General features: G+C 38.9%; 1 protein-coding gene across 2 annotated transcripts in view; it reads right to left on the minus strand.

Moving 5' to 3' along the window:
* Nucleotides 1–12,427: 12,427 nt before the first annotated feature.
* Nucleotides 12,428–17,988, minus strand: part of grm7 (glutamate metabotropic receptor 7) — a 151,831-nt gene continuing 146,270 nt past the window's right edge. For both annotated transcript variants that reach the window (XM_023811342.2, XM_023811341.2), the window contains one exon: nt 12,428–13,742. In XM_023811342.2, coding sequence (XP_023667110.2) covers nt 13,693–13,742 — 50 coding nt within the window. In that variant the 3' untranslated portion in view covers nt 12,428–13,692. The remainder of the gene's footprint in view (nt 13,743–17,988) is intronic.

A 17,988-nucleotide genomic window follows, 5' to 3' on the forward strand; every position in this document is an offset into this window, starting at 1 on the left:
CCTGAATCCAAATATTTATAACCCTTATATTTGCCTGAGTGCCATTAGCATGCTAGGCGGCTATTTGCCAGCAGCATTGGATGGGGCATTTGTACATATCCTGAGCCTGAGCACTGCAGAGACATTAAACCAGCCCTAAACCAACTATTACACGCAATGCATCAAAAAAGCAGACAATCCCGCTTCTGGAACCAAGCTCTCCTAAGGAAACCTGTCACTGCTATTAGCTGTTTGTGAAGCAGTTTTTAAGCATCAAGTAAATGCATTTTGCCAGACATTTAAAAGCCCATTTCAGTTGCCTTTGACACAATAGGGTTACCTTTTTTTTTTCCCCTCACAGACGTTTAGGGGAAAGTCCTATTAGAAAAAAACACAGTGAACATGGCCTTGACTATTTTATTCATAAAAACCTGAATAAAATAGTAATAAAAAATTCAGCTGATTGAACATTGGGCATCATTAATATACCATCGGTCTGCTAAGGGAAAGAAGAAAGGTATGTATGATGTTTTGCTGAGCATGAAACATAAAGAAACTGCCAGTAACTAGTAATGACTTTTAGCAAGGCACGTGCACACACACACACACACACACACAAACACTATATAATAAGGCATAAGAATATATATGCATACACACACATATACATACAGTACAGTGGTACCTCAGTTCTCGAACTCATTAGAACTCGAATTTCTTAAAAGTCAAACCAACCAGTTCGAAGACAAAATTACCTAGAACTCGATCTGAATCTCGGAAGTCAAACCATGAACACCAAACTAAGATAACTTGTTCACGCGGGGAAATGAGTCACGCAGCACACCTCTCAGCGGAAACAAAGGGTAACGCTTCAGTCTCAGCCTCGCATTCGCTGTGATAGCATCGTGCATGTTTACACTAGCTGAATACATATATTTAGACAGTAAAAATACATTTAGACAATGATAAACAGTAACAGTAATTATTATTATATAATAAAATACTTTAAAAATAAAGATTTATTAATTATTTCAATATTAATAATAAACCATAAATACATTTAATTATAATAAAAAGGAGACAAAGGCGCAGACGTCAGGGTATCGGGGAATGCAGGGTTTAATTACAGGTAAGGCAGACAAAATGCAGACGGACAATACAATGACCAGACTGGGGAAACAAACTGAAATGCGGACTAAATACAGAGGACTAATGACAACAACCAGAAACAGCTGATCACACAGGGATTCCACACGGGGTTAACGAGGGGGCGTGGCACACGGAAGGAGTGGACGATCGGGGCATGACACATTGTTTTTAACTTTATACATTGTTTGGATACATTTATTTTTTTACTTTAAAAATTACTGTTTTGATAAATGTGCTTAGATGTCTTTAGTACAGTATATGCTTTTCTTGTTTTGTCCGGTTCATTTTGTCTTTAAATGCCGAAAAAAAACATATTTCGGTGTAATATTTTGGGGCCTGGAACCAATTAATTGGTTTTCCATTATTTTTTATGGGGAAAATTCGATCAGAACTCTAACTTTTTAGGATTCGGTACGGACTTCTGAATGGATTAATTTCGAGTTCTGAGGTATCATTGTATATGCACATATATACACACAACTTGCCTGAGTATTTTCTAGGTTATTCCTTTGGAGTGGTATGTTTTATGAGAATTAAGAAGAGCAGAGAAGCCATAAGGGCAATTAAGATTTGTGACATTTCACCATATTTGAGTGGAAACCCTTGTGCCTAAATCTACAAGGATGTGTATGGTTCGCAATTTCCTGCTAGTTTTTTTTCCTGTGCTAAAAATACATGTATTCATCCATCCATCTGTTTATCCTGGTCAGAGTTGTGGGGGGTGGGGGGCCTGGAGCCTATCCCAGGCATCATAGGGCACATGGCTGGGGGGGTGTCCTGGAGGGCACATTGCAGGGTATAAAGACACGCACACCCCAACGCAAGCACCCCCACACACTAATGGCGACTTACAGATGCCAGTTAATCTAACTGCATGCCTTTGGACTGCAGGAGGATACCCATGTGAACACGGAAACACCATATATATGTTTATGAGGGATGTAATGATTCACAGTTCAATTCACACCTCAATTTTTCAGCCACTGTTCAGTTTATACCTCGTTTTTTTCCCTATTGTCCTCTTTTTTTTTGGGGGGGGGGGGGGGGGTGAATAGGAGAAAACTGAGAAATTCTGGGTCTCATTAATCACCAACAATTTGGAATACTAAATAAATGTTAGATTAACTTAACTTCACATGAAGTAACAATGTATGCAAAAATAAATTAAAAAATAAAATACTATACTGTAGAGGATATATACTTCACAGGATATATACTCTACAGGAAAACCAACAAAATATGTGTAATATATAGCTTGCCATAACATTAAGTAGAATAACAATTATGTGATTTACATGTGTCAATTGTGAAATGAAAAATGGACTTTTGTGACATGAGTAACATAAGTGAGAGCAGTGGGGGTGGCAGCGTTGGATATTGAGGTTCCGTTTTCCAGAACTCCAGCACTGGATCAGGAACATCAGTATCGCGGTTTCAGTTTTTCCAATTTGAAAATACAAAAATTACATGTAAAATAGTGACCATACACTACAAATGCATGTACCGTTTCAACCCTAGTAATGTGTAATAATTACATAATTTACATGTGTTATAGTGTTGTGAAATGAAAATTCACTTTTCTAACCTTCATACCGTAAGCACCAAAGCAGCATATTTCTTGGATTACTGGGTATGGAGAAAAAAGATCACAACGAGCGAGCTGGGCCCAACAGGATGGGTCATGTAGTACCAGTCCTTGCCAATGTGGTGCCCTGGGTGAGCATCACCGCCGGCACCCCACTCAGAAGTTGGCACCCTAGGCAGCTGCTTATGTCGCTTATATAATTAACCGACCCTGGGTCATGTTATTTACCTGCACTCAGCTTTCGCCGCTCTCCTGCTCCCCTCCAGCAAGTTCCGGTTTACAGGTCACTATTTCCCTCGTCCAATAAACGCACAGAAATTAACATAAAATATTTTAAAGGGCAAATAAAATTCAGGCCATAAGAAAATAAATATTTCGGCAGAGTACATTCAAAGCATTTATACATTTTGGAATACAACAGAAATAAAAGAAAATATAGCACAGGGCTACACTCTCTCTCCTTGAAACGTTTGACATGTCCCCATGAAACCAACTTTAACAGGAACAATTACAATCTCACTAACCAATCCTTATGACTACCCCCCTATGGACTATAGTCAATGGCTGGTCCTTAGGCCTTCCCACTTCATCATACATCAGTCTGATGATAGGTTTATTGGGCCTTTTCTCACATCTAGGAGAACTTCCCTGAGGTTGAATTTCATCTTCAACTGGTGGCGAATTTCTCTCACCCTCAGTCATTCCTGCAATGACACTCTCAGCTCCTGATGTCACATCAGGCTCATTATCGCTCTCAGTCTGGTCTGATACACTGTCTTGTTCTTCAGCAGTGCTCCTCACCACTGGTAACCCACTTTCATAGTTTCTCTCAGAGACATTGCCTCTGGAATCATCAGTCTCCATTCTCCTTCTGAACATAGGTTGCACCTCATATTCAGATACACTACTTCTATCATCCTCTAAGTGACTTGTACCCTCTTGAGGTTCCAAACTACGTCGCTTAGATGACGCTGACTTTCCTTGACTTCTAGTCACCAGTCTCTTGGTAGGCCGGCGAACATCAGATCCCTCCGACATCCTAACCAAACCACCAATGGGCAAAATGTTGTCCCTGTGAATCGTTCTTACCTTCCCCATACCACTCTAAGGTTGTACCTTATAAACAGGCAGGTCGGGAAGTTGTTCTACCACCACATAAGGTAAAGAGTTCCACTTACTCTGTAATTTATCTGTAACTTATGCTTTCCTTTCAATCCTAAATTCTTTAAGAGCACTCGGTCACCTTTGGCTAACACCTGATGACGTAAGCCTCTCTCATAATTTCTCTTGTTCCTCAGATGAACCTGTGTTGCCGACTTAGCAGCAAGCTCATATGCACTCTGCAGATCTTTTTTCAGTTCTTCCACATAGCTTATTAATAAAATTAATAAAAACACATACCTTTACTTTTAAACTTATATCAATAAAATACACAATAAAATAAGTAACAATTACAACTGAAATAACCATTTATACTCAAAGTCCTATGCCGGTTGCTGCCTTGTCGAAAAATGCTACCGTAGTGCTAATAGATAGCCCTAACCCTAACTCTTACCCTAACCCTAACCCTAACCCCCCAAAACCCCTAAAACCCTTACCTTAACCCTAACCCTAATCCCAAAACGGTGGAACTGCACATGCGCAGAAAGGCTTGATAGCACGTCTCGATAGGTAGTATTTTTCGACAGAACACCGGCAGTCTTAAACAAAAATATCACCCTCGGTGCAGGTCTGATATGTCGCTTGGGCGCGTTGGGCCCAACCCCAAAAAATGGCCACTTCGCTCCGTGAGAAAAGGAGAAATGCAGGACCAGGTACTTGCCGCTTTCGACGAGAGGAAGAGGCTCCGTCGCAGGAGGATGCTCGGAGGTCAGTGTTTCCTATCGCGTGGTACCGGCTTCTAGTGTCCTCTTCCGTCCACCTTATCCAGGTGAATGATGAACTTGTGGAGTCGCAGCTTAGTTCACCAAATCCCTGTGCATCAGGACAATGCTGGCTGCTAATGCTGGCGTTTTACTTAAGCAGCATTAAAACCCCAGCAAACTTCACCTCCACGGTCGCCGATAGGGCAGTTATCAGTCTGATAACTTCTATCGTGCTCAACACCACTCCCAAAGCCTAGAAGTGGGTATTAACCGTATAATTTTAACTTTCTTCTATACAGTGTCAGACTAACCGTCTCCACTCAGCTTTCACCGCTCTCCCGCTCCCCTCCAGCAGATTCCGGTTTACAGGTCACTATTTCCCTCGTCCAATAAACGCACAGAAATTAACATAAAATATTTTAAAGGGCAAATAAAATTCAGGCCATAAGAAAATAAATATTTCGGCATAGTACATTCAAAACATTTATACATTTTGTAATACAACAGAAATAAAAGAAAATATAGCACAGGGCTACACAACAATGGAAACACAAGGTGGTCAGATGTTGGACCGTCAGGTACTGTACACACACGGTGGGTAATTTACACAGCACTTGAGACACGTAAGGATTGTACAGGGTTCACGCAAGACCCAGACAAACACAAGAACGACAACAGAGAAATACAACTTATCAACAACAAATACTTATAAGGAGCTATTTACAATTACTTGTCGGGCATGCTGGGATATGCTGGGATATGCACATCATGTCTCACACCAGGAAAGGTGTGAGACATAATTTCCTTTATGAATTTTAATAAATCAGTTGTACATTGACGTATACCCAATTTCATTGATGAATATTATATTTTTACAGCATCACAAATTCGAAAACTATACTTGCGTTAGTTACCATGGGAGATTTATAAGAAAAAAAAATATATATATGGAAGCACCAGTGCATTAAGGGTTACTGATGTTATAGGATTTGACAGCGGCTGGTCTGTGGTTGTCTTTGAAAAGGCTCACTGAGTGAGGTCTCCCATTTATCACGGAAAATGCACTGGTGCCCCAGTGACACCGTGTTTATGCTACTTAGAGAACTTCCCGCTCTCCTCCAACAGTGATATATGCCTTGCTTTAGCAAAACAGATGATATGTGCACTGAGAGAATAGAAGAATGGATGAGGGCAAGGCATTTCGCATTATACTGATATGAGAAATGGCAGTGGGACTCATAAAAAACACTTACGTTTCAGTAAAAAAATAAATAATAAATACCTGTCTACTGATAAGGGACGAGCAATACCATATTTGGAGAAAATGATTTTGTAGCAATGTCATTCTCTAAAAGTAAATTAAATCACATAATTTACAGGATATACAATAACATACTGTCCGAATATTGATATAGTGATAAAGAATGAATTCCACATTTCTGGTAATAATCATCTGAGAGGGTGGCATCGTGGCTCACTGGGCAGCCCTGTTTCCTTGCACCCCCAGTGTTGGGGCTCTGAATCTCCCCGCGCGCCATTTCCATGTTCCCCTATATCTCAAGCTTGGTGTCAACACTGAAAAGGAAATGAATAAGATGATTGTTTTTCTTTTCTTTTCAGTTTTTATGTGCAAAATTGTCAACCCTCACCTGTAGTTTGTTTTGCTTGAATGCCTTGAAAGCGATGTAGAAATTCTTTGACTGAATGAAAAAGTTTCACTTTTCAGTGCGCACTATTATAAAGCCTATGTCAGTACAGTTATTGACGTATTGTCTGTAGGCTGACAAAAACATAAACACCAGTACATTCTGGAAACTAAAAAATTTTGTAAGATGAGGGATTCTGAAGAACACAGCCAAAAGTCAAAAATAATGAATAAAAAATTGATAAATAGAATATATTCTATGTACATATGTTTGAAAAATTAATCATTGTGTTGACTGGTGAATGTACTGTATTAGTACAGATATCCATTTATTATATTTACAAAATCTTCTGTCACCCCAGGTTTGTTTTGTCATTTTAAATAGTGCAACAACACAGTAGGACAATGGAGAACAACACGATTCTCAATTTCGTTAATCTACGAGAGCTAAAAAATAAAAAGTGTGTGCAATGTGAGTTTTCTTTCAGTTAATTCCAAAGAAAGTTATTCTATCACAAATCCCCAACTTTCTAAAAATATTTGAAAAGATTTGCTTTTGCTTTCTTTATAGAGATTGCATATGGGCTTCACCAACTCGAAAGGGTACAGAAAATGAAACTTTGTCCGTGTTTGGAAGGCTTTGGCTCCACTCCTGTTGACAGCAGAGTAACCACGTCATTGTCGAGTGCTTGAGCAAGCATTTGAACCCATTTAATAACCCAAATTATATTTTTAAATGTGTTTTTTTTGTAAATTCCCCTAAGTACTTATTTGTTCAGTGTGGTCCTGATTATCCTTCATGGGTCATCCTCTGTCATATTTGGGGGGGAGGTCATCCACATTATTCTTTGTCCCAGCTCCCCTGAAAAAATATTCTTCTAAATCCATTTAGCAGTTTCATCCTCTATTTTTGAGGGGCTGAGACCCCTAAGGGTCAAATCCTAGAATCGCTCCTGGTGTCCATCCATGTCGTAACCAAGTTCCCGAAGTCAGGTTTCACCAGCAAGCACTTCTGTACTTCTTCAACTTACAGGATTTTTTTTTTCTTTTGGCAAATCTTGGTTTCCAGTGTGTGCATCATCAGACTGGTAATTGAATGTTTAATTGTAGCCATTTCCCATATATTGTTTTGCATATACATTATAATTGATGACAGTAATTAACACCAAGCTTTTATCGTAAAATCACCACCGGCGTAGGTTCCTCGCATATCTCGCATTTTAATGAACACGACATACTGCACTGGTGCTGGGTGATGGGAACACTTCCTAACAGCTGTGGACAAAAACAGCCGCAATTTAATCACTTGGTTTTCAATTTCAATAGACTGGAGTAAACAAATGCACTTGTGCCATTTACATTTACATGATGATCCCTCATTCCGTATGGAATCATGCAAACGAGATTAACGAGAAAACACCTTTCTAATGCATCTGTATGGAATGTATTCATCAGTGAGATTAAAAGTGAGGCTGCTTTGTTTGACCTTTGTTTGACCTCTTTGGGACTCTCATATGCCGTATGTGTACATAAAACAATCACAGTCCATTAGTTTCACTTAACATAACAGAATGACTCATAATTAGCTTAATGCATAATTGGTCACAGGTCTCTGACATTTTAGCAAAGCAATTAAAACTAAAGTTAAACAATTAACAGCGACAAATCATTTCAGCTTTACAACGTGCATACAGCATCCAGTCAGCTGTGATGCTTATTTTGCAATGTCTGAAACACAGTGAAAGACACAAAAGAGTTAAATTCATTCTGCTCATGCCAGAAGCTCAATATGGCAGTTTAGCATGCAGTTTGAATGAGTTCTGTGTGTCTTTCATTGCTCTTTTCTGTATTTTTATTCACTGGCAAGAAAATGGAAGCCACAAAAAGCAAATATACAGTTCCTATCAGACAGGTTAATAACTTGCCTTCCTCTGGATACCTTAAATTGAGTTCCATTGACACCTGCTATTTCCTTACAGTTATTGAAGGACCCCATAAAATGAAGCGCATGACTGTCTTTAATACTCATCTTGATTTTTTTTTCTTCTTCAGAAATTTGTAACAGGCGCTATTTTATTTATTTTTTTCAGTGCACATATTTATTTATTTTTCTTAAATGGCAACCCAGAAAATGATTTCTTTTCAGGAGACATCCAAGGAAAAACAAACACTCTTCACGTTTGCGGTTTTGTAGTGTCGTGAAATGTTGAGTACTGCGTAGTCTTTGACATTCTGTCTCCGTAGATGCCTCGACTAAGAGGATAGATCGCTGTCGCTACGTGATGAGTGAGAGGTTTCTGCACAGGCGTCTGCTGAACACACATTTTGTCAGCTCACTCTGTGGCAATGTGCTAACGTGCCGCCAATCAACGTCACACCAGGCACTGTTTTGTATTCAAAAATGTGCCTTTTTAAATGTTGCATAGAAGCTATTCAGTGTGTCCCTCTGGGACTAAACCAACACAACACAGACCAGCATCCCCTCACATTCTTTACTTTCTGCATTCTTATAAACATTGTATTGCACACCAGGGACAAAAGTTTGAAGCCTTAAGGACAAAGTAAAATATAATTAAAATATAAAATACCACCAATAAGATAAAGTTCCACCAAAAATGTTCTAATTTATTTATTATTCTTGTATATGTGTGTGTGTTGATTATGTTTATTACATTGTGGGGACCATTTTTCAGGTCCCCACAAATATATGTGAATACAATCAAAAAACAAAATATGCCAGAAGTCTCATATTTTGTTTGGTTACTTATGGTTAAGGTTAGGGATGGGTAGGGGTTAAGGTCATCATGTTGGGATTAGAGTTTTCCCCATAGAAATGAATGGAGAGTCCCCACAAAGATATACAGTAATTACAAAACTGTGTGTGTGCGCGCACGTGTGTTTGTGTATGTGTGTAGAGAGAGAGAGAGAGAGAGAGAGAGAGTTCATCAAAACGACCATGGAAGAGTAAAACGAGTGAACAGGCATTTATGTCATAAGGAGTGATACATAACTTGAAGAAAAAAATATTTAGAATAAGGTAAACAGGTCAGGTGAACAGTCAGTTGTACCTCTTTAACCCATCAAAACAAAGAACAAGATTGTACTGTGAATATTTGTTTATTATTATGGCAATTAAACATTTCTTGAACACAAACAAACTTGACACTTGAGGTTAATCTGCTTTAAAAAATGCTTGGTTTGAAGAGCTGAGGATAATGAATTTTCACTTCAGGCAGAATAAAAATTCATGCCTCTGTGAAATGTATACAAAATTATTGATTTAATAATATTGTAATGTTCTTCTTTATGCTGTTTGGTTTCATTGTCCTTGGGAACTAGGACAAATTCTGTGAGATAAAATGTAGACCTTGTTGTAAAATTAATTATCATTGGAGTATTGCCTCTTTTTTGTGGTAAGTTAAGGTCTTAATTGGTCAGCATGTAGTGCAATAGGTTACCCAGCTGTAGTGCCCTTAAGCGAAGTACTTAAATTAAATTCCACTTGTAAAATATTCAGCCATGTAGATAGGTAGAAATTATAAGTTGCTTTGGAAAAGAAGGTGACCAAAATAAAACAGCAGAATATAGTGTATGTGCCATGCATTGAGCTGGCATCCTGTCTAGGATGTAGAAAATACCCCAGCCTCCTTCCCAGTGCTACCTGGGATGGGCTCCAGCATCAGTGTTTGGAGGATGGATGGATGAATAGATGGATTGATTGATTGATGGAAACAATAATACTTGTGTCTTGTAAGAGCAGTTATGTTCCAATAATCGATGCCTTGTTTTTTCTTATCTTTGGCATATATACTTCCCATATACATAAGCTCTTTAGTTAATTAAGGACGGGCTGAATTCAAAATGAACATAAGCATGTGTGTTCATTCACAATATTAATTTTGTAAAATACCAAAACTCATTTTCACAAATAGCAAATTAAATAGAAACAAGCAAAAGTGTCATAAAGTGTCATAAGTTCAAAGGGCCTCTGAGTGGCCCTAAAACATTTGGAACATAATGGGATTGCTCTGGGTTGGGGGCCTGATATATGCTTTCATGGGGGACACAATCTCTAGAGGCATCCCTGAGAACGAGATTATTCATACAGGATTACTTGCTTATTAATCTGAACAGTCAGCCTAACCTTATTAGAATAGCTGCAAAAGCAAATAATTGATTTTTTTCCTGTTCAAAATATTCTGGAAACTGTCTTCTTAGTTTGGAGTTTCCTGACGATAAGATGATGGTTTCAGTAGATGTCTTTAAAGATTTGTTCACTGTGGAAAGTGAAAGGATTTATGTGACACCGCTCTAATGTGTTAAATTACAAGTTAAAAAATTACAACAGCATAATATTGGGTCAAGCTTTTAAGATACGCAGTCAACAACGTTGTCTAGGGTTATGTTTGTAGTCACGTCTTTTGCTTCTTTTTTGTGAAGGTGAAGGGATTCCATATGAAAACATTTTTGATGAGTGGAATCTTCATCTTAAATGAACCGCCCTAGTAGGGTTACCACGATATAACATTACTAAAATTTTACTCTCAAGTTCCACCAGTTTACTTGCTGACATAGCACACACTTTTGTGTAAAACAGCGTACCAGTCTGGATCAGAGCACATCTCAGGATTGATTGAGTTTAAGGGCCTTAATCTAGGGCCCGATAGTGACTATGCCAGTCTTGGGATTTGAACTGGCAACCTTCAGACCAGGGGCACAACGTCCTAGCCTATTATGGAACTACACACATTTATCTACTGAATACAGCTCATTTGACCATCAACATTTGATCTACAATAACATAATACTGTAAGAAGGAAAGTAACTTAATCCCTACCACATCTTGTGTGATATAAGGTCTAAAGCCTTCTCAGCACATCCAGATCAAAGGCATTTCCCTCCTGACCAATGGGTCAATAACAGACATTAGGAAGGGATCAAGAGAAATGAAACAATGCTCAAGTTGTAAGGGTTAATTATTAACTGTTACTATAGGCATCTCTTGGTTGGCCAACAGGAACAGATTCCATCACTCATGGGATGGTATAAAGGAAGACAGTTATACAGTTCTTTTCTTTGTTCTTTTCCCCACTGTTTCTATATTAAATCTTCATTCTTTTACTCTCTTTTTTCTACCCATTGTGTTCTCAGCCATTCGTGTCATAGTTACTGTTGATATGTATAGTGTAATTATCTCTTTGTTATGCTAATCAGTGTCCATAATTTGCATAACACATTGCTTGCCTTGTTTTTGCCCAGGTTTATGATATAGTTTGCACATTTTCAAAGTTAATTTTCCCTACAGAATTATACCATATTGTGTTCAAAATCCAACCATCTTAGACGGCAATAAAGCTAAAAAGCTACAGCCTTGCTATAAAAACTAATGTGAAATGTTATGACCTTTTCCAGCTAAAAATACTCCATGTACTGTATAGCTTTGTGTTGTTCACAGGCTCTGAAATCTGGTGTGCGGTGTCATTAAGTAGCACTTTGTGCCTTGTGCTGTCTTGTCTTGTGTACACCTAAACTAGGCTTCTGCAGAGCCTTACAAAGTTTATTTTGAGTTCAGTGATCATTCTTCCATGCATAAGCTATTTCTTGATGCTCTTCTGTGGGCTTTTATATAGATATTTTTCATTTTTTCACTGGTGATATTCCACTCTTCACACCACTTATAGAGACCTGTCTGTGAGACAACATAATAACATTTGATGTTAAATTACAAAATAGCCCTTTGTTGTCTTTAGTGGCCCTGATTATATGGAAACTTGACATGCAGTCTTTCCCAGTCTGGTCCTCGGGGGCCCACAGTTGGTCCAGGTTTTTGCTCCCTCAGAGCTCCTGGCCAGGTAGTCCACATTTTTGCTCCCTCCTACTGTAGCTCACGGGAACAAAAATGTGGACTGTCTGTGGATCCCCGAGGACCACATTGGGAAACGCTGTGTTCATGTAATCAGAGAAGTGCAGCTTTTAAAACCCAGGTAGATGTAATTACATTTTGCTTTGAATTGCTCACTTGTTTAGTTACATTTTTATTGGTTGTTTTATTTATTCCCATTGGGTTAAACCAATCAGCGAGTGGCAGTGCATGATAATTCAGTCAACCGTGGCTTTTGAAGCAACCTTTTTCCCATTATCAAAGTTGCAGTGCCCATGTACACTGAACAGACACGTATATATTTTCCTTCAGGGATCAAATAAAAAAGATAACCAAATTGTTTTATTTGATGTCGATACATTCTTGGACAACACCACAGTATACTTGCATGAGTGGCCAAACAAAAATGTACAATATTGGCACAGAAGCATCAAGGGCAACATGAAGATACTAGTACAAACAGTATAAAACATACATGCTTTTTTATTTATTTATTTTTATACTTTTTTTAAATATATATGTATATATATTTTTTGTCAGTTTTTCACAATCTGTCAATAGTTGCTGGGCAATAAGAAACTCCAAGACAAAGTTAAAGCCATATTCTGCCTTGAGTATGTAAACATCTGAGGAACTGATGCAGAGAAAATCAAATAAAAATCAAGCGTCATGAAAGTCATCCACAGCAGGCTACAGCTCTTGTTGTCAAGTAATTCACGTTCTTGGATTTAGATTTTTATTTTACACCAAACACATCAGGCATGCATTGACAATTTCTACGTGGACACCTTGTTACATTTAGAATATCACCAGCTAATGGACAGCCCTCCTTTCCCGCTCTTACAAAAAACACAGTTAATGGTCACCCTTACAAAATACTCAAAACATTTACAAAACAGAAGGTAAAAATGTGCATTTCCTTTTGCAGAAGCTAGTATAAATAAAATAAAAGAAAAAGCTTTGACAGGATAAAAATGAAATTACATCTCAAAGAGAAGAATATGGCTTTAATATTATGTGCATCCAAGATAACGAAACGCAAAAGAACATGTCAACAACGGAGGGAATGGAAAGAAAAACCCACAAACTTTTACAGGAAGTTTGGAGAACTTGCAACTTGGAAGTACATGTAAAGACTAGTGACAGCCCCACAGAATGGTAGTCGGCTGTAACACAGCTTTTCATAATCCCAGTGTGGACAAAAAGACTGTTCAATAAGATTGTGAGAGCAAAGGGTCCGTCCCAGGGCATCCCTGAGGTCCAGGGCATGTTTGTAAACTAGCGGAGGGTCCGTCATGGTTTCCACTTCGGATCTTTATTCGTTTTTCATTAATTTCCTCGCTTTGCCATTTAGAGTGTTTTGTCGTTTTCATTCGTGAAGAGGAAACACCGGAATCACTTGAATGGATGGTAGAAAAAAAACAGAAGAAAGCAGGGAGTCACCCCTGTCCCGGTTGGGGGGACGGACGGACAGACGGACGGACATAGGCAGTACGGCACAGGGGGCCTTGTAGGTCTTCATTTTTTTCTACCTGGAGCTGGGGGCCAGGCGTTTTCCTCATTCACACCTACCATCCGAAGAAGTGCTTTAGATGACAAGGTCATTGTAGCTCACATACTTTTTCTTTGTTGCCGGACCTTAGTGGAGGGGGGAAAAAAACTGAATTATGCAGCCATCCAGCACTTCAAGTATGCAATTCTTACATTTTCAAGGAATTATCAGGCCTGTGGATGATGGTATATTAAAAACTTAAATCATGGATATTGTTTACAGTGACAAATATGTTACATGAATACTGTAGTACTACATGCCTTGTAAAGCAAATGTTCAGTTAAATCTATGTATAAAAAATAATAGAATTAAATATTCAGTTATGAATTACTCATTTAATTCACTACAATTTCATTCATTCAGTTGAAGAGGTATAGGGGAAACATTCTCATATCTCATTAAATCTGAATATTTAAATGGAAGATATTTAACAAGGGTAACTTGGATTCTCTCTTGCTTTCTCTTTTACACACTCCACAGTATTGTTCAACTCCGATGATCGCTTATAAGACATCTGCCACAGATCAGTTTAGGCAAGCAGTCCCCCCCCCCCTACTCACAGCTCCCACAGTAAATAAGGCTGGAGACCACGGTATGTGAATCAAACTAATCTGTTTAAGGTCACATTACTTACATTTATACTAGAAGCTTCTTTGAATAGTTAATTTGGTGCTCAAGACATATGACTCAGCCTTATTACCTTTTACTGATTCATGGGTTCCTTTAAATAACACACAGTATATGTGGATATAAATTCTGCCTTTTACAAAAGAAATGGTTTTCATTAAGTAAGGATTCCGTAGGAAAATATAACATCTCAAGAATTACATTAGGTGCTCAGAAACCTTCACCATACGTATTGTGCACATAGTGAAAAAAGTGAAAAAAAATATATATTTGGACCTTCCTTTAAGTCTATGTGCCATGTTCCAGTACGGACTGTTTAAACTGGACCAAATTACATTCCCGGGAGATTTCCTGATAGCTTCCTCAAGGGATGCACTTTACTCATGTTAATTATCTGTCTGTAAGTGTTCCATTAGTCTGACACACTGTGCTGGTGAGATTGCATCAGTCGCAGGCATCACTGACATATTGATTACAGAGAATGTTCAGCATCTTCACGGGGAAAGTGGAGCACCTGAAAAGTCTCAGCAACTGAAGGCAAACACAAAACTGGTTCCTTTTATCCATTAGGCTCTATGCTAAATTCTATTATAGATTGTGTAAATGGGAATATGCAAAGTTAATCAAGCAGCTATGGTAACATTTTGTTAGATTTAAAAACATGCGGCATATTGTTAGCTTCAAAGAAGTTTATGAGATGGCAAGGCCCTTAAATTTATACTATTAGACTTAGATTATTGTGCCCACTTATGAAGAAAGACATGCATTACATAAATACAGTATAACTTTTAGGTTGTTTGTTACTGTTGAAAATTTCCATCCAAAGACAGAATCTCAGCAGAAATTCACTAATAAGTTAAAACACCTCCATTGCTCCTGCTATGCATTCCACAGCCTCACCTCCCACTCCCCCCAATTCTTGCATCCTGCGGCATGACACACAGATACTAGAAACCAAATAAAGAAACATTTTAAGGGCTCGATTTTCCCTACGGTTCAGGTTTAATTTGGGAAATGGGAAAAAAGACACAGTCAAAAAGCCAGCCTCCACCAAAGGTCTCATTTCATTTGACAGCTCTGGTGCCCACAGCTGCGATTCTACATTCCTCCAGCTAATGAATCTTCAGAAAAGCCATTATGTCCTCGCTGACCCTAGGCACCATATCCTGGGTGTAAGCTGAACTATAAATTTCTTAATGGATCTCCACTCTCTGATTTAATCCACAGTGGGCTTTATGGAGGACCTGCCAATCTAGTGGCCACTGTGGGTGAGAAAATACAATTGCGACGTAGCGAAACCGTGCCGTGACAATCCTCCAGCAGTCTCATCTCCCCCAATGGTGGCATGCAAGTTCTTAAGAAGGCTTCATCTTGAGATTAAATGCCATTTGAGGATAATGACATATTACTACTATGTCCTGGGAACATGAAACTGACCATTAGAGGAAACACAAGCTCTTGTACCTGATGGCAAAATATAACCCTGATGTGGTAGAGGACTTTGGTGGTTAGTGCTGCAACCTCACACCTCTGAGATTGAGGATTCAAACCCTCCCTTCACCCTGCATGTTCCACCTGCGTTTCTGTGGGTTTCCTTCAGGTTATTCCCTTCCCCAATGCCGCAGGATTTCTTTCTTAGTCTAATTTAAGGTTGTCTGTGCTAAATGTTAGTGAATGTAGATAAAAGGCCTGATTTTAACAGTCTGAAGTAAACAGGGCCAAGTTCTTTTTGGGCTTGGCCAACCCACATCAGCATGTTTAATGACAAGCGCATGGTCCAGAACGGTTGTACCCAGAGTGTAGAAAAGAACACTTCTCTGCAGAGGAAACAGATCTACTCATGCATGCAAGTGTGCGAGCAGACCATCTACAGCAACAGCGAGATAACACCAAAGTACTGTAGAGGTCAGCATTCCTGTGGGAAACAGAGCAATAGAATGTGGAAAACAACAACTGTGACGGACTCGTGCTAACAAAGGCACCCGTGCCGCACCTGACGTCCCATTGCTCAGGATGCAAAATAGGGTCCAAAGTCCATTTAATCTGGGCTACCTTATATCTGATAAGTTATCCAGCTGAGCAAGGAATCCAGCTTTGCAGGCCGCTGGTGTTTCACAATGGCTCTATCAGATAGTCCTACAATGAGTGGATACCTTTTTAACTTTTCATATATATACTATTTTAGCTTGTAATTGAGACCCTTTCACTGTAATTTCCCTGCCCTCATATCTATAAAAAATTAAAACATTGATAAATGTATTGTATACAAACTTAATAAATAGTATTTCTTAAAAGCATTTATATCACGTTTCACAGAGTTGAGGTTACATTAATTCTCACTGGAATGGCATTCTACATTTCTGAGACAATCTTTGCCGAATAATACCTGAAAATTGCAATTTATGATGTAAACTGTTTTATTATAGACACATTCTTTTTGCCAGGTCGATTCTAAGCATTGGAAATTGGGTGGGAGGGTCGCAGCAGCCCTGAATTCAAAACGGCCACGACATCACTCAGTGATAAACATCACTGCCTTGCTCTGGAAAAGGCACAGCAGCTGAAGTGTGAAAGAGGCCACGGGGAGATTCGTGACGCAGATGGCAAGCGGCTCCACTGGAACTCACCTCTGACGGCAGCCTGTTCTGTCAGCTTTCCAACCCACGCGGGGGATTCTACAGCTGTTATGGTCCCGCTGCAGAACAGTACGTGGGCCACATGCAAGCCCTGGGAGCTTACAAACGTGTGTGGATATGCGATATGGCGCGTCCTATTGTTTATGGCGTCTTTCACAAGCTTTGCTGGAATCAAAAGGCAGCGCCTTCAGAAGCGTTTCATTTTCACAGGAGCGACCAGGGTGGACCAACTACTGGGGCTCCTCATGTTCTCATTTGATCTGGCTGTCGCATCAGTTTAATGTAATTCAATTTATTTATTTTTATTTAATTATTTCCTTACTATTATTTTTAGGATGTTCTGTTTGTGGACTGTGGGTCCTGTCTTTAGAGTTTGTCTTGCACACTGGTTGTCTGTCTGTGCTTTATGTACAATGCTACTGTATGCACCAGAATCATATCTTATCTTATATAACCGTATGATGTTCCGTTCGGTTCCATTTAATGTGTCTGTTATGATTCTGTTGATAATACATAGGCAGAAATGACAGAATGTTGTATACAGGGTAGCACAGTGGGTAGAGCTGTTTGACTAACAGATTAACTATTGGAAGATGGGAGGGAACAAAAATGTGGACTGTCTGAGGGTCCCCAAGGACTGGGTTGAGAAACACTGATATACAGAAATTACATGTGCTGGGTGAATTCCACCAAGTCACTGGGAGGATAATAGCATCCATTCTTTGATGCCATGTTGTTGAAATCTCCTTTCAGACATACATTTCTGCACCTGTCCTTATGTAAATGCTAATTTCTTTAGCCGTTCAGCTGAAGTGTAACAACAACTAGCTGAACTATAGGTGCAAAACTACACCATTTATACCACAGCTTGGAAGGCATTTACACACATCATGTTGTTGGTACAAAATCACGATCCATCACTGTCATTAAGTCGAATTCCTGATGTTGGTCATTTTTAAAAAAATAATATATTATTGGATGCGTTACACAAACAATGTTATTCTTTTTTCATCATTCACCGCACTGCCTACATTGGTTTTGGATTTTATGTTCCTCTGATCATAAAAAT

The sequence above is a fragment of the Paramormyrops kingsleyae genome, chromosome 8 (assembly GCF_048594095.1).
Source record: "Paramormyrops kingsleyae isolate MSU_618 chromosome 8, PKINGS_0.4, whole genome shotgun sequence".
NCBI lineage: Eukaryota > Metazoa > Chordata > Actinopteri > Osteoglossiformes > Mormyridae > Paramormyrops > Paramormyrops kingsleyae.